Source organism: Lucilia sericata, unplaced genomic scaffold, assembly GCF_015586225.1.
Source record: "Lucilia sericata isolate MDLA Ls3-8-SP2 unplaced genomic scaffold, ASM1558622v1 Contig000201F_arrow, whole genome shotgun sequence".
Classification (NCBI taxonomy): Eukaryota; Metazoa; Arthropoda; class Insecta; order Diptera; family Calliphoridae; genus Lucilia; species Lucilia sericata.
The window spans coordinates 481884-509641 of record NW_023994229.1 but is presented as its reverse complement, the minus strand read 5'-3'; the positions used below and the strand labels follow the sequence as shown (position 1 = coordinate 509641).

At 30.6% G+C, this 27758-nt stretch overlaps 1 protein-coding gene across 1 annotated transcript; it reads right to left on the bottom strand.

Moving 5' to 3' along the window:
• Positions 1-4495: 4495 nt before the first annotated feature.
• LOC119601946 (DNA-binding protein D-ETS-3-like) lies at positions 4496-27626 on the bottom strand (the record flags this gene model as incomplete). Its single annotated transcript, XM_037953233.1, has 4 exons — positions 26398-27626; positions 19069-19345; positions 18680-19005; positions 4496-4619 (listed from the first exon to the last, which is right to left on the bottom strand). Coding segments are annotated over exons 2-4 (683 nt in total), but the record flags the coding sequence as incomplete, so codon positions are not given.
• Between the last annotated feature and the right edge of the window lie 132 nt (positions 27627-27758).

The following is a 27758-nucleotide window of genomic DNA, read 5'->3' as shown; positions in this document are numbered from 1 at the left end:
TTCCGCTTGTGGAGCAATTACTTAAACAAGATCATATCCAGTAGATAAATATTTATTCTTTTAAAAAGTTAAAATAACAATAAATTCATAATGATTAAATTTGAAACAATTTCAACACACCCTTTTACAAATTCATGACTTGTGCCTGTGTATTCCACCCCAGTTTGTGGTACATTTTCTTTCGGCGCAGATAAATCAATTGAAAATTTATTGCTCGTGCGCTTTTAGCTGAAATCTATTGTTTTGCCATAAAATTCTCACGCACACTTGAGTTGATCTTTTTATGATCTGATGATTGGCTTCATTGTGTCTGAAAAAGCTAGTAACTGAGTACATCATCAAGTTGTTCCCAGACATTAATAAAGTACTTGTATAAAGTACCAAATATCACAAGCTAAAATTCTTTTTTGTTTGTCTATAATTTTAAAGTTGTTTGTTGTGATTGTTTCTATTGCTAGAGGGAGGGTTGACTTTGTAGTGTGTACTACCCATCTCTATTATTATTTGAATTGTTGCTTCTTTTTTGGCCGTCATATGCTACACGCTTTAATAGGATTAACGCTGAAGAGTACTTAAGAGTCAAATGATTATCAAAATGTAGTTACATTGTAGCTACTTTATACACTCATTCATTCATTCATCCTTTTATCCCAGTATTTATGTGTCTTTTGTTTATTTGTTCATTTCATTTGTTGTGATTGTCTGTTAATGTTTCGTCTGAAGTGTGTGTCGGAGTGTCCTAAGCTTGACATTTGTTTACAAACTTTCCCACCCATACATCCCGCTGTTATTAGAGCTGACTGGGATTCTTGTCATTTAGCATATGAAATCATTGTGCAAAAATATTTATTATTTTTTTCCATTAAAATCGATTAGTTTGACTTAAGTTATTAGGCGAGATTTATGAACGCTAGATGAGGAGTATGGGAAAGAATTTGTAAAATTTAATAAAATGTTTTTTTTGCGTTATTTTCATCTATATTTAATGGTTGTTCTTTTATATATGTTTTTTAATTCAAATTTATATTGGGTCTTTAGAGAAATGCAGCAAAAATCTGGTAATGACTTGGAATTATTCAACAACTTACATTGCAATGACAACTACATACATATCGTCTGCATTACTTATTTGAAATTCATTTAATCTTATATAGAACTAGTTTTTCGAAATGGGTCTGATTTGATGAAATTCCATAAATACACTGAAAATAATCCATGCCAAATATATATACGAAAAATGTCGTCCTTTATTAGAATGTTTCGTTGTTTAACACCACGAAATTGTTTCTTATTATATACGAAATTATACAAAATATTTTCTATAATGCAAAATAATTTTAGAAAAATTAAATTACATAAATTGTAAAATGTAAATTTAGAATAAATATAGTGAAATTTACGAAATATTTATTTATGCAAAAATTGTTGTTCCTTTTATAATAAGCTATGTAATTTTAACAAATTTGTTATAAAAATAATTCGTATATAATACTATACTTTTTCTTAAATTTTATAAAATAAAATGTTGTAGGTTTATTTAATAATAATGTACTTAATATTATTAAAAAAGATAATACAAATGATTTTCGTATTTTCGTAAAATTAGAAAAGGGTTTGATTAAATAATATTTCGTATATATACGAATTCGTATTATATACGAATTTTTCGTAAATATTACGAAAAAAGTAGTTTTGTAAAATTAAGCATGAATTATTTTCAGTGAACAAGTTCGTAAAAATAATAAACATTTTTGTTGAAGGATTTGTGGCCGGCAAACCGAGTTTTATAAGGGTCATATAAATCACAAAAGAATCTAAAAAATTCCGTTTCAAAAAAACCAACCAAATACAAACAAATTTTAAAACATTTGTCTTTATAACCTAAAAATTACATATAATTATCGACTCAAAATAATCGTAAAATTCACAATCGGTGATGTACGATTGTATCGTACTATGTCGTAATTTTTTATCTCCTTCGTGAGAAGGGTATATATAAGTTTTCACTCCTTTTGTAATTTCAACAATACAATTTTCCTACCCTATATTCTGGATAGGTAGCGAAATCTGTTTGTCCATCCGTCTGTTTGTCTGTCTATCAATCCATCTTTCCGTCTGACTGTCGAAATCAATTATCTGAATGTTAGTGCATGCTTTGAAAAAAAAAACAAGTAAGAAAAAAGTAAAGCGTGACCGACCATATGATACACTACACCAGTTATGAATATTAAATGTGATTTATTTTTTCATAATAATTCATTGTTCCGATACATTTAAGCAATTTATGGATGAAAAACTAATTTTCTGTAAAAGCCTTCATATGGAGGAAGGGGCAAATATGGATCATGCCCGAAAAAGTTTTGTGAATATATTTATATTTATGTAATATTTATTTGTGACGAATTTCATCGCGATATTTGTGTTTATAAGTTAATTTTGGATATTGAAGTAATTTTTGGAAAGGTGACTTTGCATGGGAGCTAGGGTCAAATGAGGCCCGATCTTTATGAAATTTGGCAAGGTCATCAAGGCTAAATCGACTCAGAAAACGATTCTAAGCCGATTGGTATACTTTAAGGTGGACGAATATTTTTGTATGTTACAAACATCAGCACAAACCCAATATAACAACAACAACATACACTTATTGAAAAAGCGTTGAACATTGTTTTTTTTTTTTTTGTGCATATAACCGGATCCTCATAATTATGCCAAATATACTAATATCCCTACAAAATAGAAACAACTACGTTTTATACAAGTATAAATGATACCGCAAAATTTCGTAATGAGTGGCCCTTTTTTAACCCTAGCCACCTTGCAGAGTCCCCCTCAGAAAATGCTTGAACGTCGATAATTCCCTTATAAACAAGTGTATTTCAATGAAATTCGGCATAATTTACTTATGTCAACAAAAATCCCTCCACCAAATTTTGTTAGGATCGGTTCATATTTGACCCTAGCCCCCATGTATAGCCTCCATCAGAAAATCATTTTTTTATCAAAAATATATCGAAATTAAGGAGAAATTCCACATAAATGCTTTATTATTAAAAATAATAACTGGTGTAGGGTATCATATGGTCGGCCACCCCTGAATATACTTTTTTACTTGTTTTTTTTTTTTTGGTGTTTTGTTTCTTACTTGTTGTATTATTGATTTGTTTTTGTTTAAAAAAATTTATTTGAACATTTTTTATAACATAAAACGCTATAACGATACGACACCGATTGTGAATATGATAAATGTAATTTTTGAAACCCATTTAAAAAAATTTTAAATATATATTTTTCACAAAAATTTTACTAATGTCAGACCAACAATTACCAATAAAATGTGTGCATTTTTAACTCAACACTAACCAATCCCCCACTACGACTTAGTACTTTTCAACCATAGCCTCATATCTTTACCAATAACATACCTTTGTTCAGTCTCCGATTTTCCATGTAGAAAATTGTTAAAACGTACTGAGTCCATAATAGCAACAACATTAGACTAGCATGTCTAGTCATTTGGAAAATACGTATTCACCTTTACAACCGATACCCCTAAAATACCGGTAACGGAGATACGAAACCAGACATAAACGAATTTTTAATTTAAGCCGGATTCATTGACAAAATTTTTATTTTACCCAATATCTTAAATAAATCCATAAATGTACATATATAACGGTACGTTACGTAACGGTACTGGTAACGTAAGACGCCATTACCGCAATAAACTCAAATACCGTAAATAAATATGGTAACCGTTATCTTCTTATAGCTTCGAATCGATTTCCAAACTTTATACATTGAAAAGTAATAAGTTAGAAAGCTATTGAAACATTGGAGACAAGTCTTAATACGCTCGATTACAAGCAATGAATTAAATAAGCCATTACAAATAGGGAGTTAAAAAGTTGATTTGTTATACGCACAAAAAATTTGTCGTTACAAAATATGGACCTGGGTCTCGTGTTCATTATTTTGTTGCGGATTTCTAGTCTATGTATGTATGGCGAAACATAAAAATAATAATTTCCTTTATGGTTATATGTAAGTCATTGTTAGAGTACTTTAAAGTAATGCAGACAGTAACTAGTAGTCATTGAAAAGTAGTTGTTATAGAACTTGTAAGATTTCAGAATATATAGATGTGAGCAATATTTCAATGTATTAAGACATAATAACAAAATGTTTCTCGGCTATTGAGCTTTTCAAATTAAAAAAACTTCTAAAGTTCGTTAAACAAAACAAAATACCTTCCAAAATTAATTTATTTTCCAAAATATACCCTTAACAAAAGAAGAAAAAGCTCATAAATCATAAGAAATTGAAAACTAAAATCCACTTCATCCCCTTAATAAGCAACAAACGGCGCACTCTGGTGATTAATTTTAACATTAAAAATAAAAACGTGGTGCATGTCTATGATATGGCAGAAAAAAAGCTCAAAAAAGGACCTTTTCGCTAACACACTGTACAACAAACAAATGGTATAAAATACAAAAAAAAAATAAAAAAATAAAACTTACCCGATAAACATTTACTCAAGCTGCGGTTGTCATTGCTGGAATTGTTATGAGAATTTGTGGATACGGAGGTGGAAGAACACACAACAGAGGATTTATCTGTAAATGATAAAGATATTTAAACAAAAGAATACAATTTGCTTAAAAGAAACAATTTATTTCTACATGACATCTTTATATAATTGTAACATAAATGACCATGATGACAAAAATTCACCAGAAAACAATAAAGTTTTTTTTGTAAAACAAAACACACTTTAAAATTCGCTTCACTTGGAATATTTTCAAGTGGTTCCCATAAAAAGAAATTATGACAATACTCATACTTGAATTGAGTTTTTTCTATTTGCAAAAAGAAAAGTAATAATTGTCACATAAACCCAAATAATCTATGAAGTAGAGTAAGAGATTGTTTTTATTTCGCATAATGCAACGAGACCAGAGTCAGCATTCAATGAGAACATGCGACCGGAACCTTGTAACGCACCATAGAACCATTTATAATTGTAGGAGGGTTGTTGAGGTTGATTCAAGGGGTGGAGCGTTTGACAATCATAACATATCGATTCCTCGGTTAACAAAGGACAACAAAAACAACATAATTGCCATAATGTTGTTTTTATATGTGTTTGTTTGCTTGGTTGGGTTATCAGCAATAATGGCTGGTAATGTCGATGATGATATTGAAAACAAACTTATTACCAGTCTTCAAATTTTTATGGTTTTTATGTGTGATGGCAGGCAGGCGTCATAACAAATGTACTTTTATTAGCAAAAGAAGAAACGAGATTAGATGTAAATTATGTTTTTTTGCAAAAAAAATATAAACCAAGGACCATATCTGCATTATTTTATAGAAGACTGAAGGACCAAATATTTTAACATTTTAAAATTTAAAAATTTGCTTAAAATCAGCCCATTACAAAGTAGATAATACTAAAGAGTAGAACTTCTTTTAAGCATCCCCTTGAGGTATTTTTCTTTTTCACAACCCCCATTCTTTGATCAACGCTCCCATACCTCTTTGTTAAATGTATCATAATTTTAGTATATTTTTACACGCTTGTAATCTTTAAGGCCTTTGTAAATATATTTTTCTGCAATTATTTTCCATTTTTTTTTCTTTCATTCTTTCTTTCTTCTTTTACTCTTTTGCTCAAAGTGAACAAAAAGAAGAAGAAAATTAAAAAAAAAAAGTTGAAAAGAAAAGAAAAATAATGAGTTACGCATGAAAGAATTCTTTTTCAAATGATACCATCCATATAGAAAGTAAAATAACAAAAGGATTCATTTCTGGTCGTAGAATACGCAGAAAAAATTTATATAAAATACAATAAAAATGTTTTACACAAAAGCATTGCTGCTGCTGCTGATGGGAGCTTCTTTCTACTACTGCATGGTTGGTTGATTGAGAACATTTATACACAAACATAAACTTTAGAATGGATACACTTACCCCTAAAAGATGCTGTAACTGATATCAGAAAAAGTTCTTGGGAGACACTAAAAAAATGTTCTTTTTCATTTTTTTAATCGCTTGGGTTGTGTTGACGTTTATCAAAAAGATTTTTGCCATTTTTATTTTTTTAGGAATTTTAATAATGGCGTAAGACTGTTCCCTGGAGATTTGGGGGAGCCTGCCTTTTGCTTCATGTAAAATTTTGCATTTATTGAATATTTGCGAAATTGTTAATTATATTTTGAAGTGGTAAGTTTGTTCATCAAATATTTCGGTTAGTTTTGGTTGCTAGCAAGGTATATACTACATCAAACCCGAAGAAATACACCTAGGCTACTATCGGGACTGTTGTGCGCTCCTTTTCATGGAAGAAACATGTTTGTTGGTAAAAAAAAAACATAGTGTTCACTGAATGAATTATCTTTCAATGTTCAGAAACTCAGTTTCCTGCACGTAATTCCTAAAAATTTTCCAACTAGTGTTATATACGGAATAATATCACTCCCAAGATTGCTTCGGAGAATTCCTGATAGTGGCAAAGAAAGTACTCCAGAATTACAATGTTCTCTCCACATGCTCTACATTTATCTGAATCCGCACGCCTAATTTTGTCGTACTTGCTCATTTTCAAGAGATTTCTGGTCCTGCTCTCATTAGGGTCACCTCATAGGGTCTTTGTGGTTCAACCCACCGTTTAATTATTCCAAGAGGCCTTATGGGATTCTCTCATCCATCTTTTTAATTCAGCCTTCGTTGAATTAAATGGTTTTGCGTTCATCAGGTTAACTACATTTATAGCTAATACATTCGTCCCTTTATTGCCGACTACTCCCGAGTGACCTGATAAACATATAATGTAAACCTTACCTCTGGGAGAGTATTCAGTTAAAGCTTTCTTACAATCCAATAGGGTCTTAGATTCTGCTTGAAAGCTTATGTTGTGATTAGGTAAACGGTGATATATTTCTGTTTCTGGGTCTTCAATATAGAACATGGGTCTTCAAATTATCCCCTAATAATTTAGAGCCAACCGTATAGCAACGGATTCCTACGGGTATTTGCTCTAATGTTCCGCTTGACCAAGACATTCCATATGGGATCAGCGTTTCAAAGTTACCGACATACTCTGTGTCTGGTATGCGATCCTACTATCTAATAGTACTAACCTTGGTGCAAATTTCATCCAAATCGATTTTTGGAGTTGGGTCACTTGACACGAAATTGCCCATATGTATTATAATACTTACATTTTTATATTCGTTCGGGTCAACTTGTTTCTTAAACGCTCAGTTTAAGGTAAGAGCATAACATAAATAATCTGTTCAAAAAGCAGACCAAGTATGGTTTGAGTATGAGTCAAAACAGGTAAATATATAGAGGTGTTTAATGGGGTCTTATATTGTCGGATAGGGCCTTATTATCAAATTACATTAGTCATCATAAACTTTTTAACAACTTGGATTGAATTAGAGGAACCGTCTTTATAACATTGCTCAAGGATAACTCCAAAAAGCGGACCAAGTATGGTTTGAGTATGATTTAAAAGAGGTAAAGATATAGGGGTTTAATGGGGTCTTATATTGTCGGATAGGGCCTTATTATTAAATTGCATTAGTCACCATAGACTTTTTAACAACTTGGATTGAATTAGAGGAACCGCCTTTATAACATTGCTCAAGGATAAGTCCTAATTGGTAAAAAATTAGATTGCTAACTACTTAATAGAAACTGTGGTTTTTGAATACCATTAGAGTTCATTCATGGTAATGCTTAGAAAATCTTCGAAAAAAAGTTTTCCCTAAATGAAACAAAAATTATATTTTTATGAATCTGCATGATTTAGAGATTAGTCTAACAGTTATAGTTTTTTTCAAAGATTTATTTGAATTTTCGAAAAATTCAAGAAAAATATTTATTCAATTTTAAAAAATTTTCAAACATAGCTAAATAAAATTTAAACAAAACAGTTTTCTCTTAATTAAATTCAAAATAAAATCAAAAAAATATCTCCTTTCTCCCTCTATTTAATATTAATAGTCACAAACATACACATTAGCTACTCGGTATAGCGGAAAAACAAATCTTTACCTTCCGGTTAAACAACGATTTTCTGGTCAACAGAAAAAAAACATTCTTGCTTAACTTAACATATGTTGTCCATGGAACCATAAAACATGACACAAACAAATACATTAATATTTTTTCGAAAAAATTAAATTAAGTCCTATTTTCGCGCCAAAACAACAAAAACGACACAAATACTCCCACCTCGCAATGAGAAAAAAAAATCAACTTTTTCCACATAAAATAAATGTTACAAAATACCAAACAATTTTTTTCTGTTAAATCATTTGCCAAAAAAATTCTCTACCATTCATATAATCATACATACATGTTTATACATACATAAATATTTAGCTATTTTTTAATACAATAAAATATAAACATTTTGTTATAAATCCAAAACAGTTGCCAAAATAAAAAAATGTGTTCCATGTGAACCCAAAAAAAAAACACAAGTTTTATTATTAAAATACAAAAAAAAAGAAGGAAAATGTTAAGGCGGCAAACCGCGAACTTTCTGGGGTCAACTGTAACGTCAACATGAATTTATCAATATAGACATCCGCCGCAACAAAATATAGAAAGAAGACTGCTTCTGACTGACTGCCATTTTCCTACAGACTTCTTTCTATTACTCCAACAACAAAATATTGTCTTAACGAATAAGCTGGGTGTATTAAAGCGGGTAATAACAACAAAAGCACAAACAAATATATACAAAACAATATTCTAGGATATAAAAATCTATTTTAATGTTTTTTATAATTTCCACAGTTGGAAAAGTTTTGCTAAACATATGTTTATTTTATTTATTTATTTAAAAAAATTTTAATTACAATTGAAAATTATAATTAAAATAAAGTATAAAGCACTAGCTGCTTTGGCTTTCGGCTTTAGTTGTATGATTTAAAGAATTGAGTTACAGAGTTTAAAATATGTACATATAAAATACAAATTAAATTTTTTTTAATAAGTTTATAGTTCGAAAAAATTCTATACAATTAGAAATATTTTTTTTGTGGAGTTTTTAAGTCCTTCTAAGGGATTGGTTCCATTAAAAATAAGATCACGGGTAGACTGGAGTTTTGTGCATTCAGATAATAAATGTGTTATGGTTAACGGTTGGGTATTACAAAAGTTACAAGTTGGTTGAGGCAATCCCTCTAATAAGTAAGAATGGGTGAGGTTCGTGTGCCCAAGTCTAAGTCTAGTGAATACTTTGTTGGAATATACATCGGTGGAGGTTGGAAGTGTATTCTGTTCCCCTGCAGGATTAATTAACTTATATTGGTGTTGGTATTCATTCCAGGAGATTGAAATATTTTTATATATTTTGTTTTTTTCACTGTTTATCAGAGGTTTGGTGGTTAGTGGTCCTGAAAAAAGTACTGGAGATTTTGCTGCGATTTTAGCTGCAATGTCTGCTTGTTCGTTGCCTGATATTCCGATATGACCAGGTATCCAAATAATTTTAATTCTATTCATTATTTTTAAAATTGATTGTTGAATTAGTAATATTAGTTGGTTTTTGTTGCTGGTATTTTGGACAGCTTGGAAAACAGAATAGCTGTCAGTAGCGAGAATGTATTTACCTCTAATTTTCATAATAAAATTAATTCCTTCATACATTGCTTGAGCTTCGGCATCGAAAATTGTTGCTGGTTCTGTGAGAAGGCCGTATTTTATTACTGATCCATCAGATTTTACAACGGCGTATGATGTACCATTTAGTGATTTTGAACCATCTGTATAGATTATATCCCAATTTGTATTCAAAAGGTTTTGTGTCGTTTCTTTAAATAATTTAATAAATATGTCATTGTTGGTTTGGTTTTTGCTAAATTTGGATAATTGATCCAGAAAAATATCAAAATTAAATAACCATGTTGGTTTATGGATTTTTACTGGGTTGTATTGTTTAAAATTTTTTGAAATGTTCCAGAGTTCAGATAGTGTGGACGTTTTATTTAGAAATCTTTTTCTTTTTTTAAAAAGAATTAGCTCGTATTGAAGAATACTTTGGTTATCAACATGTAAGACTTTTGTTAACTGATTACATTTTAGAATTTCTCTTCGTTCCAATATTTCTAGCATGCCTGCTTCTTTTAATAGGATTTTTATTGGGGTTGTTCTAAAAGCTCTTAGGCTGTATCTTATTGCAGAATGGTAAATGGACTCTATTTTTCTTAGGTGTGTTTTTGCGCATTTCCCATAAATTGTTAATCCGTATTCTATTTTAGAACCTATTATCAACTTTGTGGCGTGGATTAGAGTATTAGTGTGAACATGACTTTTTTGCGATGAAAGATATTTTATTATATTTAGTCTCGATTGTAAATCGTTGACAAGAACTTCGCAATGATTTTTAAAAGTATATTTGTTATCAAATATTAACCCTAGAATTTTCAATTTTTTTACATTTTCAATTTGAGTAGAATTAAATGTAATATTTATTTCTCTACAGGAGTGTTTTTTACAAATGTGAATATGTTTACATTTGCTTATCGATATTTTTGAACCTGAGGAGTTGGACCATGTATCTATGTTATCCAAAATCATTTGAAATTGTTGTTTTATATCATATGGATTCTTTTTATTGCTTAATAAATAAAGATCGTCCGCGTAGATACAATATTGAACTCTTTGGCTGTTTAATAATTGGTTTAGATTTTCAAAAGCAATTAAGAATAGAGTTGTCGATAACGGCGAGCCTTGGGGAATACCACTATGTATGGGATAAGTGGTTGATAGTATGTTATTTATCTTAACTCTAAATTTTCTTTTTGTAAGAAATGATTTGATGTAGTTAAACATTTTTGGACCAACTTTCCATTCATATAGTTTGTTTAAAACGAGGTGTATACCAATTCTGTCAAAGGCTTTTTCAAAGTCTATTGACAGAATAGATAAATGGTTTCTTGTTGACAGGTTTTTCGAAATTATGTGGTCTATGTATAATAATGAATCAATTGTACTGTAACCAGGTTTAAAACCAACTTGATTGGGTGAAATTTTCATCTCGATTTGTAAAAACCAGAGTAACCGTTTAGATATTATTTTTTCCAAAAGTTTGGCTATACATGGTAGTAGTGAAATGGGACGGTAATTGGTGACATCATTTGTTGGTTTATCCGGTTTTTTAATGGGAACCATAATAGCAGTTTTATATGTTTGAGGGATTATACCTGTGTCATAGATGTTATTGTACAGGTTTAAAATTTTTTGATGCATTTTGTTTGGGCATTTTTTTAAAATATTGTAGTTAATTTGATCGAAACCTGGGGTAGATCCAGTTGTGGAATTTAAACAGCAGGATAACTCGTTGAAACTTATTGGATGTTCCAGTAATAGTGCATGTTTATTAGGGTTATAATTAATGTTTAGTTCCAGTGAGTTGGATAGAGATAATTTATATTCATTTGGATAATTATTGATGTTAGAAATGTTGGAGAAATAGTTTCCATAACAATTGGCCATATCAGTTGGATCTTCGACGGTTTGGTTGTTGTATTCCAAAACTTTTATTGTTTTTGGTTCATATGTACCTGTTAATTTCCGAATACCTCTCCAAATTTCGCATGTTGTTGTTTTGGGTTGATGTTTTTAGTAAATGCCTCTAAGGAAGCCCTTTTTGCTATCTTTTTTCTTTATTGAATTTAGCATTTTTCCTTTTATATAATATAAGGTTTTCAGTTGTCATAAATCGTTTAAATTGTTTCCATGCGTCTTGTTTTTCCTTTTGAAGTTCATTAAGTTCATTGTTCCACCAAGGTACATATTTAGTGACTTTTTTATTTTTTTAGTTTGTGGGATTGATAAGTTAGATGCTGTCCGAATTATCTTTTGAATGGTGGCAGCTTCTTTATTAGGGTTATTTGTGGAGTTTAATTCAGTAATTAGATTCTCAACATGTTTTTGATATGTATACCAATTAGCTAAATTTAGATTAAACTGTATGGGTTTGTATTGTGATGATAGATTTTGATTATAGTAGTTTATGTTAAGAGTTGTTAAAATTGGAAAATGGTCACTATTGTGTAGGTTATCGATGATTTTCCAAGAGGTATGGGGTAGTAAAGAAGTGGAACATAATGTTATATCTATACAAGTAAAAGTACTGTGAGTTGATAGATGTGTGGGTGAGCCGTCGTTTAAAATTGAAATATTTGAGTTATTTGTAATGACCTCTTCAATTATTTTCCCAGCGGAATTGGTACTGCTTGAACCCCATAGGGTATTCCAAGCATTACTGTCCCCGGTCATTATAAATTCTTCATTACCTGCGATTAAATGTTCGAAATCTCTCCTAGTTACATTTGAGTTTGGAGGTAGATAAAAAGATGAAACTCGAATTTTTCTCTTTAAAGATAACGAAATAGTAACACACGAGATAGATGAATTATTTGTTATTGGGATGTGTGGCAAAGTTTTATGGATTAAAATTCCGCAACCTTGACGAGCTGAGTCATAGAAATTTTGAAAATAACCTTTATATTGTTTTGGGGAGTATTGGGCAATCTGATTTTTTAATATGGGTTTCCTGAAGGCATATAATGTGAGGGTTATGATTCTTAATTAATAGTTCGAGATCAGTGTAATTATTTTTGTAACCATTGATGTTCCACTGTATTGTTTTTATATACATAGGACTTGAAAAATTAAATTAAATAATATTGACTTTATTTATATTTGCCATTGTTCAGACTTATTTTTTGTTTTTTTGTTGATCACTGATTTTATGATCATCTGTTTGCTTTGTTTGGGTAATTAATTGATTTTTGTTTACTTGTTTCTTTTCGATATTCTGTGGATTTGTAATAATAGAAGCTTGAGCTTCTTTTGAAGTTGAGGGTTTAATTAAGAGATTTTGTTTCGAAGTAAGAGAATGTTTTGCAGGAGTATTGCAAATTTCGGCTATCTTTTGTTTAGTTTGTTCGGAGAGTTGAGTAATATGTGAAATTGTTTTCTGTTGTTTTTCAATGTTCTGATTGCAGTTTTGAGTTTTTGTGATTTTTTCTTTGTGTTGATTTGAGACTAAAGTCGAGCTTGAGAAAGGTTTATTATTTTGTGCTACGTTGTTTGTAGTTATGGAATTTTTATTTATTAATACTTCTTTTTGTTCAGTTGTAAATTTTTCTGTGTTATTATTTGTTACTATATTCGAGTATGTTGTTGTTGTTGAATTTGAGTACCGTTTAATATACATTTTTTTAGCTTCTTTCATACTGCATTTGTTTTGAGTTTTTATTTTTAGTGTTTCTTTTATTTGATTATATTTGGACAAATTTTTGATGAAGCCGCGTGTTCACCTTGGCAGTTTGCACATTGTGTCCGGGTACATTTATCTGGTGTGTGTAGAGGAAGATTGCATGTTTCGCAAGATGCTTCTTTTTCACATCTTTTTTGAGTGTGGCCCAGGAGTTGACATTTTTTGCATCTCATTGGGTTTGGGAAATATTCTCTAACATTTAAGTTATACCATGCAATAGATATTTTTGATGGTACTTTATATAAATCAAAAGATAATAATATTGAGCCAGTAGGAATTCTTTTGCCATCTACTTCTCTTGTGAATTTATATATTGCAGTTACACCTTGACCTTGTAAGTATTTCAAAATTTCTTCTTCACTTGTATTTATTAAATTTCGATCATAAATTGTACCTTTACATGTGTTTAAAGTGGGGGTGTAGGGAAATTTCGACTTTGCATAATCCACCAAAATTTGTAGTCTCAATGAATTTATTTGCTATTTTTGAATTTTTGGTTAAAATAAGAATACTTCCATCTTGTAATAGATTTATGCTTTGATATTCGTTGCTTATGCCTTGAATAGCTTTGTCTATTGCAAATACACTAAATTTTGTGAGGGGAGTGTTTTCTTCTTTGATTTGATTATTATGAATTTTGGGTCGTTGTTAAATAGGCTTTTCTGATTTAAAGCTGGATATGCTTCTTCTGGTGTTGTGTTTGGTTTTTTTTCTTTTATTTTTGTGTTTGGGCGATTCATTAAGAATGCCAAACCTGTTCCCCACGAGGGGAACAGGTGAATCGTCGACGTCCATCGTATAAATTTAAAAAATTGATGGTTATTGGGCTTTAGATTTTTTAATAAAAGTAAATGAAAAAACGATCGTATGAGAAAATACCGGTTAACACAGTTGTTATCACGACAGATGTTAGACGGTGACTGCTAAACATATGTATGTACATATGCATGTATGAAAATGATTGGTGGTCTTTCAATAACCCAGCAAACAAAATCTGATGACAAAAAATTTGGCAATGAACTGAAGTTTTTTTTACCATATGCTAGACAAGACTATAGTCTAGAGTTTAGAGTAGACTATAGATTAGACTACAGACTAGTCTACAGATTAGGCTATAGACTACACTATGGACTAGACTATACACCAGACTATTGAATAGCCTATAGACTAGACTATATACTAGACTTTAAAAGAGACAATAGGTTAGACTACGGACTAGGCTATATACTAGACAATAGACCAAACTAATGACTAAGCTATAGACTCGACTAAAGAATAGACTATAGAACAAACTATAGACTAAGGTACAGACTAGACTGTATATTAGACTATGGATATAGACTAGACTGTAGACTACACTATAGACTGTAGACTACACTATAGACTGTAGACTACACTATAGACTGTAGAATACACTATAGACTGTAGACTAGACTATAGACTGTAGAATACACTATAGACTGTAGACTAAACTATAGACTAGACTATAGACTAGACTATAGACTAGACTATAGACTAGACTATAGACTAGACTATAGACTAGACTATAGACTAGACTATAGACTAGACTATAGACTAGACTATAGACTAGACTATAGACTAGACTATAGACTAGACTATAGACTAGACTATAGACTAGACTATAGACTAGACTATAGACTAGACTATAGACTAGACTATAGACTAGACTATAGACTAGACTATAGACTAGACTATAGACTAGACTATAGACTAGACTATAGACTAGACTATAGACTAGACTATAGACTAGACTATAGACTAGACTATAGACTAGACTATAGACTAGACTATAGACTAGACTATAGACTAGACTATAGACTAGACTATAGACTAGACTATAGACTAGACTATAGACTAGACTATAGACTAGACTATAGACTAGACTATAGACTAGACTATAGACTAGACTATAGACTAGACTATAGACTAGACTATAGACTAGACTATAGACTAGACTATAGACTAGACTATAGACTAGACTATAGACTAGACTATAGACTAGACTATAGACTAGACTATAGACTAGACTATAGACTAGACTATAGACTAGACTATAGACTAGACTATAGACTAGACTATAGACTAGACTATAGACTAGACTATAGACTAGACTATAGACTAGACTATAGACTAGACTATAGACTAGACTATAGACTAGACTATAGACTAGACTATAGACTAGACTATAGACTAGACTATAGACTAGACTATAGACTAGACTATAGACTAGACTATAGACTAGACTATAGACTAGACTATAGACTAGACTATAGACTAGACTATAGACTAGACTATAGACTAGACTATAGACTAGACTATAGACTAGACTATAGACTAGACTATAGACTAGACTATAGACTAGACTATAGACTAGACTAGACTAGACTATAGACTAGACTATAGACTAGACTATAGACTAGACTATAGACTAGACTATAGACTAGACTAGACTAGACTATAGACTAGACTATAGACTAGACTATAGACTAGACTATAGACTAGACTATAGACTAGACTATAGACTAGACTATAGACTAGACTATAGACTAGACTATAGACTATATTCTTGTTTATATACTAGACTAGAGAGACTATAAAACAGACTAGCTTATGGACGAAACCGGGCTAAACTAGATTAGACTATATGGTAAATATCGTCGATTTGTTAAATTTTCGTTTGTTTGCTGGGTTACAAACTTCCCACATATTCACTTAAATGTTTAAATTTTAGTTTTTCCAACAAAAAAAAACCGTTTTTTGTTAGTTTTATTTTTCTTTTATTTTATTTAGTTTTTTACTTCAAGTTTTTTTATCTGGTATAAATCTTTAGAAGGTTTTATTGAAACATCACCGTTAAACAAATGGAAGCAACATTTTAAGTCCTTGTGTTATTATAAAGCTTGCATGACTGAAGCAAATTTATTAAAATTGTTCTCGTTTTAGTTCTTTTTTTTTCAAAAGATCTATTTACGGCTATTCTTGACTTATTCAAATTTACTATGTATTTTAAAAGTATTGCATGCCATAAATTTCTCAGGCTGGTTTTTTGTCAAGTTCACTTAATATGTTTGTGGTTGAAAATTTATTAAATACAAGTGGATTAGATTTTTTTTGCAAATCAGATTAATTATTCAATTTGACGATGTAAAAACAAAGTGTAGGCGTTTTTTCATATTAATATTAAGGCTCTTATTCCGAATAAATTATTTAATTCAGTTATAATTTACATAAAATAGGTATAACTAATTTAATTTCTATGCAAAATTTGTTTTCTAAATCTTTGATAAATTTAAACATTGTTGACTTCCTATAGGATTATGTTATTATAGCTATGGAGCAAAACGGTTTATAACTAATTCATATAATTCTCCTTAGTTTTACCCGAATAGCCTATACATATAAATCTTAAAATTATCGGAGATAATATGTTAATATGTTCCTTAAAAAGTCTATAATTGCATCCTGGAACTTTCTTACTATTAACCAATTAATCGTTTTCTTTAAACTTCGTTTCTTATTTGTTTACCTTCTCCAATTGCACTTTTTGGAGAGTTCTTTCTCATTTCTCTACACTTGCATTACTTGTCATTTCATTTGTCCCGCTATTTTTTAGTTCAATGAAAAATTCGTGCGTGTTAAGTTCAATTCGAGTTTAGTGCTTTTAATTTATTAAAAATAATTGGAAATAATTCTTTAATTAATATTAAAGTTACTTAAACATGTTCCTAATAGTGTTAGGAAACTAATTAATAAGTTTATTTTAAAAGAAAGTTAAAAAATAAAGTGTAAAATTCATTTAAAGTTAATGAAAATTTTAGTTCTAATTAAAGCGTGTGTTTGTCAGTTTGTGTGTTTTTCTTTTGCGTTGTTTACGTTTCTCTTGTTTGAGTAATTGCAAGAGAATGTTTGTTATTGTTTTTGTCTAAATATTTGTTTTTGTTTTTTGCATAGAAAAGCAAAATAGTAAAAGCAAATAAAATCAAAGAAGTGTGTTTTCAATTGAATGCAAAGATATGAAATATTGTTATAAAAAGTTAATGTCATAAAAATCAACTAAAATATAACAAAATAATTAAGAAATGTTATTAAATTTAAATAAAGGTAGATTGCGGATTATATACGAGTACAATTTCGTGGATAAGTTTTTAGATTATAAGATTTAGATATGTACATACAAATGTATGTATCAATATTTTTTAACTTATAATTGTACCCTACACCATAACAGTGGGGAATTATACGTTTGTGATGATGTTTGAAACGCACAAAAATATTGGTTTTACAGTGTAGGACCTACAACCGTCTTAATGTATAGGTACCAATCGGTTTAGAATCATTTTAAACTATTAAGCTATGTCCATCCATGTAAACTTTGCAATCAAAGGAGAAGACGCAATTCTATAGAAAATTCTATGAACTTTGGTACACGTAAATGAAATTGGTCCATAATTTCATCTAGCCCCCACTTGTTCACATAAAGTCGTCTTAGAAAATAATTTTGAAGTCAATAAATATCATAAATATAGGAACATTTTCGTAAAAAGAGCTTTTAAGTGGATGTGGGTTAATTATAGATCGAATTATAAGGAACTAGTTGAATGTGACACGCAATAACGGTCCAAAGTTTGGGTTATATTTAAAGGTCATAGACCCTAATTTTTACTCAAATAAGTGTAACTTTTCACCTATTGGTCCTAGCAAAAATTTTTCATAGGAGTTCAGGTAGCTTTTTCTTCATTCTTTCAATTTTTTTTTCATTTTTTTTTCAAAATGTTTTTTTTTTTTTTGCTGAAAAGAAAGCTTATACAATTTCCTTTAAGGGCTTTATAGACCCATAATGGGATGCGAGTGGGATATCTTTCAAAAAAATATTTTTGACTCAAGAATAACATTTTTTCAATATTTGATTACTTAGTGGTTGAAGGGTCAATTTAGTTCCTCTTATATGAGGACTTTGAGATTTCTGCATGATGAATATATTTTTGACTTTTTATACTATATTTTGGGAGCTTCGTAAAATAGATTACATTTTCGATCTAACTTTATCAAGAGAGAATATTTCAGAATACAACGTCAAGGTTTAGGTATATCGAGCTTCCAATAGTTTTTTTTCTTCTGGAATCTTACAAGGATCCAGAATATGCAAACTTTTGTCTCAATATGTTGCAAACGGAATAACAAAATCAATATAGAAAGGCTTCGCTTAGACTTTTAAAATAAGAGATACATTCCTTAAATGCCTACATTAGTTATAGGGACGCATTAATTTTCTTTACAAATTGACAATTTTAGTATTTTTTATATGAATTTCCACTTTTAGAAAAAGAACACATAAGGCTTACTTACCCCTCCCTTTACTATCATTATGTGAAACATCCATTAACGTTGTCGTTAACGATGACGGTGCAGCACTTGAAGTTATAACACCATGTTGAGGTACTGGAGAACAATTTGCAGGTTGTAAAGTATCCAAACGATAACGTTGGGCACTCGAAGACGACGATACTGATGATATACAATTGCCATTTAAAACTAAACTTTGAGAGCTGGGTGCCATGGCAGCAGAACCGCTATTATGCACCTGAATGCCAATACAATTGGCAGTATTGCTACTTTGTACAGAGGGCAGAGTATCCAAAGTGTCACTTAAACGTTGCGTTGAATAAATATCACTAGAAATAGTTAATTTACATAGTATTATTTTCGGCAATTTGTCTGATTATTATGAATTTTACCTAAATGCACTGGAAGCTCCAAAAAATGTACTACGATCTTGTAATGCCGCTTTGGCTTTTTCTACACTTTGTTTTAACTGCTCAAAGGTGGACTGATGAAAACGATATGAGGTCCAATCGGGTGAACATTGTCCTAGAGTTATACAATCTTCTGTTTTAACTTGTGCCAAAGTGGGTGGTGACACCCTTTTCAGGTCCAAGGCCGTTTGATATGAACATGAATTTTCATACATTTTGAATTGATATATCGAGTTACTATACGGTTAAATAAAGTAATCTGAAATAGAGAAAAAAAATAATTGGGGGTAAAATGTGTATTTTGGCATATCTTTACTACAATATATATGTATGCATGTAGATATGTATATCTCCTGGTTTTCACAAAGAGTTATTAGCTGTGGGAGAGTTTTTATTTAACATAAACATATAAATCAAAATCCCTACATACTGTATTCCTTACAGTGTATTATAAAAATTACTGTAATTATTACCATTGCAAATATTTTAATTACATTTCGGAATATTTTGCTTTTGTTCAAACATTTAGTTGTAATACCTTGCAAAATTTTATGCAAATCAACATAATTACATATAAATTATTTTCATAAATTTTTCAAATAATTTACGAGCCAAATAACAAGGTTGGCTTACCAACCTGGTAGATAATGTACTGGTGTGGTAAAGTAATTGTGTGTCTGTTGCACTGGAAATATTGCGTAGTATTTTGTAGACTGCTAACTACAACTTCGGTCAAAAAGTAGTAACAAATTCCTCAATAAACAACAAGAAAAGAATACTTTTTGATCATTCATCATACATAGTATAGCTCTTATGTTGTATTTTACATTAAATCCGATATCCGAACAAACTATTTTTAAAAGACGCTTAATATAGCGTATAGGGTCATATATAGGTTATCGTTATATAATTTGTTGGGGAAACGTAATTCTTGTGTTTATAGTAAATTATAAGTTTTCATTAGGGGATCCGAGGAACTGATTTTTTAAGAATCTGATGTAGGAATACTTAATCGCTACATATGAATGAAAACGAGAGAAAAAATTTAAATACCAGCAAACGAAAATCTTAATCTCAGTACAATCGGTCCAAAATAAATCTTAAATTAAATTATTTCGAAATTAGTCTCGAAAATTCCATACATTGGAAACATCAGCAAAAACCCTTAATACCCTCCCCATTATACTGGTGTAGGACTTAATTAACAACCAAAAAACCTACAATGTTTTACCTAAATTAAAGTGGTTGAAAGTGGCTGAAATCCATATACATAGTATTATACAAATTGTAAGTATTTAAAGTACAACACTATTTAAGCGTATATTATCAGCTACGCACATACACCCACTACGACATCCTATAAACTCCATAGATTCGTATGTACATAAGTCTTCAGATTTTCTGTTTATAGAATAATAATGAATGGGCCAAACATACTCTAGCAAGAAAAAAAATATCGAAATTATTGTTTATTAACATGTACCTCTGTTGTAATATCAGTCCGTTGTACTCTTGTTATATTCAGATTGGTACACACACACATATTTGCGTAAACTTTTAGTCATCCTTTTGTTGTTTATTTTGTTTATCTGTATGAACAACAAATACAACACAAAAACAAACATAAAATAACCAGTAAAACATTATTATTGTTCATTTTGAAAATACGTATCTTATTCAAATTTAACTCGTCCTACACCAGCGCTTGTGTCGGAAGTCCAACATTTTGATTTATGTTTCTAAATTTATGCCATGATACAGTGGTATTTTACATTTGTATGTATATGTATACACACAGAATTTTACACGTTTATCATACTTTTGATTTCATACGGTCGTTCATGAATACATATTCATAGATTCAGAAAATTTTATATTCTTGTCTGTTTGCAGAGTCTGCTGAAACACATTTTTCAAAAATTTCAAACAACATTTTTTTATGCGATAACTTTTGATATGTTTTTTCATGGAATTTAATTTAAATCGAAATGAATGAATATTCTTATTAAAGCATTTAAACTGCACGTGTTGTTGTAGTTAATTTGAAAGAAATGTTTTGATTATTATTTATTTATTTGATTTGATTAATTGCTTGCTTGTTTATTGTTCTTATTTAAAGAAATTGGGAATGATTTTTTTAATAAATACTAATATGCCCATTAATTGAGTGATCACACAAGATAAATGGCGGATTACGGATTTGAAAAAGACAGTGAAACTCTGAAACACTTTTATTCTCTTTATCTGATGTTATTCCAGACATTACATCTCTCATGAATACTATTTTGAAAATACTAAGAAATTACATCCAGGAATCTGTATACGTGCACTTTGCTCTAGTATTTGGAGGTGTCTTGAGTCAAGTTTAATCTAGCCCCAACAAGGAAAATACAATCACTAGTTTAGAGTCAATAGACAACGCAACATCAAACCCGATTGATGTTGTGATGAATACTTCGATCCCTATTCTCATCATCTAAGACGCACCCCAGTGAATTCCTTATATATTTCAGTGGCCACAAAGATCTACTGTGATAAGTTGAGTAAAATCCAAAACACTCAACCATGAAAGAAAATCACAGATAAGTTAAAGATTAAGGTATTAACAACTGCGCCACCATCTCTGTTTTGCCAAACATTAGTTCAGCACACCATCTCCTCTGCCACTCCAACCATCACTCTATCCGACTAACCTTTGATACAACGCAGAATCGCTCCAATTCAATTCATGGTACATCGAACACCAACTCATACCCAATCTCTGCATTATCAGCTCAAATCAAACATTTTATTAATCCGCAACCTTACTCTGTGGTTTGTAACAGAAACTTATCCCGAAAATTATATTTCACCGTGTATCAATCTTTAAACCACAGCCACTACATGGATTCCGAAGAAATCTCAACCATCTGACCAGTCAGGACAAATCCTGCGGCCGCCCGTAGTACCAGATTATGTGGTTCTCCGGTTCGATCCCATGTCAAATCATTCCAAGGAAAGACCGAGGATACATTTGACATCACCAGTTTATAGTCCCGGTAAACTAGAGGTACTGGAAGCACCTCTTCACCCCCGGGATTGCAATTCACCAATATGAGGGTCATTCATACAGGAAACATGCTGCGGGGGAGAACCTGATACAGTAAAAATCATCATCATTGAACTATTTGTTTTGAGCTGATCAGTTCTCAAGCCTAGAAATGTTATAAGTTTTTCCTCTTACCCAGCCAAAATCTGGTAATGGCTTGTTCTTACTACACAACTTGCATTTCAATGATAATTACATACCAACTGCATAATTTATAACGATTCTAGTAATGACATACATTTAATATGATATATTAACACTTATTTTCGGTTTTGCAGAGTATAGTGAGTTCAACTGTTATATAATAAACTCGAAGTCCCTGGTTTGTTGGCTCTTTGTAAGTGAGCGTGGTAAACACTTCTCTTATCCCTTGTGTTCAAATAATGAGTTAAAATGTCAATGACTAAGTATTGAAAAGTTGTTTTATTAGTTTTAAGGATCTGAAGGTTTTATTTAGAAAAATTTTCCTGATTTGCCCCATATTCGGTGTATCCAAACATAATACTAAAGAGTTATTTTAATTATCACAGTTTTCTTTTAAGCATATCACTTTTTGGGTGGGTGTTCCAAAAATCGTTTTGCATTTTTACGCTTGTCGTATGCCACGCCCTCTAGTAGTATAAATAACACTTTGAACTTGATATAAATCTATGAAATTATTCCTCCCCTTATAAACGCCCCTTATGCATATAAATAACCAAATTACAAACCATTAAATCTACTTAAAATGTAACAAAAAAATATGTTTTGTTGTTGTGTAACTATATGAGAATATCCATAAACGAGAAAACGTATGTCGATAATTAGTAAACACAATAATCTTGGGATTAAATCATTTTATTAACAAACATAAAAACCCATTCCCATTGCTCTTTTCATGTTTCGTTTAATTTTTTTTTTTTTTCATCTTATCAAACAATATGCGTCTCATTTTGGGATCTCGTTATGTAACACGCGCAAAGCCATCCGCCAAGGACTTCCGGTACGCGCGGCAATACCATTTAAAATGAGCCAACAATAAATGGATACATTGTCTCTTACCAGACACACTCTCATACAAAGAATCTTCATTGCGTATACGTTATGCCGGGTAATATTATAATACTTATACATACAATGAATATGTACTTGGACGTATTATCAATGATGCATTTCATACTTATGAATTAAAATCTTATAAAAACAAATTATCGAAATTCATTTAACATACATAGTGGTGTATTTGCAAAAATTTCACAACAAATTCTAAAACTGAAATAATAAGTATGTGTAGTAGTGATTTATTTCAATTTATGATATTAATTTCTTAACTTGTTAAATAAGGGAGTAATGTTGCTCATTATTTTGTGTATATTCTATTTATTTTTCAATTTGTGTGATAATCTCTGTCGTACTTCTATTCATACCTTTTTCTTGTGCTTTTCACATTGATATCAAAATACAAGCAAATCTTATGTCTCTTACCATAAATAAAACAGGCGTGTGCAGACAGTTTATTATAATGTCAAAATGACATTAAGTGGCTAAAAGAATTCCATTAATTTTTCTATCTTAAGAGATTTTTTCTTTAGAGTCTGCTTGCTAATCAGGGTTTATTTATCTCATTATATATATATATTCATATTAAATTTAGTTCTTTACAAATTGTGTAGGAGTATCAATTTGTACTAAAATAAAGTTTCATACTTGTTCTGTAATATTATACATAATAATTAACACTTCATTAGGTCTATATTTAAAATACCTAAATTTAATTTGTCTGCAAGAAAAATTACGATAACCTAATTATTACCTCGTTTCTGTATTTTTCCCGAATCTAGTTTTCAACAGTATGATTGAGTTTATATTGTACGCATAATATTGAAACCCTAAATTGATATTAAAGGATAAACATGTTAAAATACATTTTTGATATCTTTTTATCCTGACAGTATAAAATGAAAATAATACAAAATATTTCCCAACCCTTCCACTTCTCTTGAAATCAAATTTGGCATTGTTTGATATAAGTATTTAAAAAAAAATATACTTTTTAAAACTTTGAAGTTCTTTAAAAGGGACACACATCTTGTCAGATGGTGTAATATCTGGTTCTGGTGTCTAATTTTGTGTTTCGGACGGTGTAATTTATTATATTTTGGTTAAATTTCAAAATTTTACTATTTAGGAAAGCTATGCCTTGTGGACTGATTCTCATAAAATTTTGTCAATGGATCTACATTTTTACAATATGTATTTATGCTGAATTTCATCGCCACATCTTTTTAAGCGAATTGCGGTAGAGTCCATTATAGACCGGTTGTCATAAAATTTGGTAGATAAGTTTCGAGTTTCATCGCTTAACAGAGTGTTTATATTGAATTTCATCGTTATACTCGGATTTTTATCCAAGTAAAAAAGCCTTAAAATAATTTTCTGAAGGGGCCTTATATGAGGAGTAGGTTCAATTATGGACCGATCCTCATAAAATTCAGTAGAGAGAATTTAACTCGTAAGAAACTTGCTTGTGTCCAATTTAATCGCTATACTTTTATTTTTAAGGTAGTAATTCTGAAGGGAACCTTATTATAGACCGGTCCTCATAAAATTCGATAGAGAGATTTTTGCTCGTAAGAAACTTACTTACGGCGAATTTCAGCGCTAAGCTCGTATTTTTAAGCCAGTAATGGGCTTTGAAGTAATTTTTTGGTGTAGGGTCAATTATGGACCGATCCTCATAAAATTCGGTAGAGAGAATTTGGCTCATATTAAACTTGTTTATGTCGAGTTTCACTGTTAAAGCTGTTTTTCGGGGGGCTATGCGAAAACGTGGACCTATGGCTCTTTCCGTTCGGACTCTATCGTGGCTAGATCGCCAGAAAATTTAATAATGATGCATAATATATATACTTTTATGGGTCTATGACCAATATTTCGATGTGTTACAAACGGAATGACAAAATCAATATATCCCTCATCTTTTTTGTTAGTGGGTATTAAAATTCCTTTTAACCCACTATGAACTTTCAATTAGCGATAGCGTAAAAGTTTGACCTCGCAGCGAAAAATGCTTCGGGAGTTTGAATACACTACTGGCATACTTTCAATTTGTGAAGGAATAGTGTTGCCTAATGTAATTCATCAACTCTTTCTCAAAATTGGTACTAATTTGTAACAAAAAATCGCTCAGAAAAGAACACGTTTCAGGAGAAGGTATATTTATTCCCTAGAATTAGTTTTGAGGATGATAAATTCATACAAAAAAATCTTTTAGGAATGAACTAGTTCTAGAACCGTTTAATAGAACGAGTGTCAACACAATAATGCTTCCACAGAACTAGTTGCGAAGATAAAACTTTCGAACAGAAATCATTGGTCTCAACGCAGGCTTACTTACTTATTTATTACAGTCTTATTTTTAGAGACTAGACATATTTTCCTAAGAACAATTTTTAGCTTGTTTGTTTTCCTACGGATTTATCGTCGAATTTGTAAGCATAATTTAGATTCGATTTACGACTGTTAAAATCGCTTGTGTTGTTCACCATATATTCGAGCATACCTTATTAGGAACTGTTATATTTAAAGTGCTTTGTTCAATTGTTAGGAAAACTCATCATCTTCCAATGTGATAATATGTTTAATTCTCTTCCGTCGGATGTTTTAACAAACAACAGATCAAAGTTTTAATGATCTTCTAATGGATCGGGGAATATCACTATTGAAATTAATGTTTATCCGATTCTTTATTGGGTCAGCAATTGATTGAAATATTGAATTTTGAATATTTATAACAAGTTGATGTTATTGAAGGTAGTTCCCACAATCGCTTACAAGTAATTAGAAAAATTATTCACTGTAAATCGTATGAGCTTCACGGAGAAGATGACTAATGAATTAGAAAGTATTTATAAAACATAGTATTTATAAGACGTTATTAGACGACTTCTATGTAATCAGGACCATATGTAATAGACATTGAAAAGTATGTTAATAGGTAACTGCTTACCCTAGTTTTGCTGGGTACATATACATATGTATATACTTAGTTTTTAAGATCTTATTATTATGGACTTCCCTGATTTTCTGTTGGTGTCATAAAAAGCTTTTAGTGTAGTATTAAAATTTTAGATTCGGTAAATGAATGAGGAAATTCTAAAAACAAAGGATGAGTTAAACTCACGGTTAACAGAATTAATAAAATTCTGTTTAAATTATTTTAGGTATTTGAAAACTCCACTTACCAAGTATTGTTTATAGATTTATCCAAAAGAGTTTATATAGTTTATATTTATTATTCACTTTGCAATATTATTTGCTTGTAATTTTATTTAATTTTCAACAAATAAAACCGACGGATTTGATTGAAAAACAACAATGACAACAATTTAAATACAAAAAAAGGAAACGACTTATCGCATTTTAATTGCGCGCACTTTTCACACACTTTCACTGGAAACGGATATTCATGTAATTTGTCAACGACCACAAATTCAAATAACTAAACGGGACTAATAAAAAAACACACACTCACTAAGAGACAACAAAACAAAAACCCAAGCGGAAAGGAAGGTTTGTTTGCCCTTTAACGTATGCACTATTTATTTTCTTTAAGACGCGTCACTCACTCACTTACAGGTGCATGTGGATAGCTATGTATGTGTGTTTGTGGTAAGAGTTTTTTTCTCAAGTGTATTAGTTTGAAATGAAAATGAAACTGAAACAAAATTTCAATAATTTCCGCTTAAAAATTTCCGATTCCTCTATAAAGGAAGTAGCCGTCGTCGACTTCTTTGTCGTTTTATATTTTTGTTATTATTTCTTGATATTTTTTTTTTTTTTTTTGTTCACTTTATTTTTGGTTTGATTTTTTGTATGTGTCCTGGCACTACACACAAATAAGTAATAAGACAACAACAACAATAGTAATAGTAAGAGGAAGCCGAATAAAAAGTATATAATGTCAACTGTTCAACTTCTTGTTTTCTGCAAGGAAGCGCGAAGCAACAAGCTCTAGTGGCCAACTTTTTCGTATTGCGGTAACAAATGTGGTGCAGCCAGCAGTTTGTTGTCTGATGGGATATGACCACTTGCTGACAGACAATAAAGAGTTCCGTTCGTACGTGGTACGTGTTCTTTTTGCACGTCTACAAACCAACCGTATGAGAGCGAGCGCACCTTTAAGACTTTAAGTTTTTTGTCGACCAGACCGTTAAAGGTTTAAAATTTATTTAAACATGTCCTGGCATTGGATTGTCCTGACTAGTTGTTCTACTCATTTGCTGTTTTTTTTTTTTTTTTTGGTTCTTTTTTTATTTGATTTTATTTTAACCACTGAAGACGACACATACGAGTATACGAGTGTAGGTTTGTGTGTCTGGTTGTTTTTATAATGAATGTCTGTTTGACAAATCCAAATTGTGGGAGGATGGATGGCGGGCGGTAAAAATATTTGTCTTTCTGTTGTTCTTTTTTTCACGGTATTTTCTCCGACAACACTTACGTTGCGAGTTGTTGTTTGTATTTGTAGAAAATTTATCTCGGAGAGTTTCAAAACCGCAAAGTACAATTTAGAATGTATGTTTTACAAAATGTGTGTTAATGC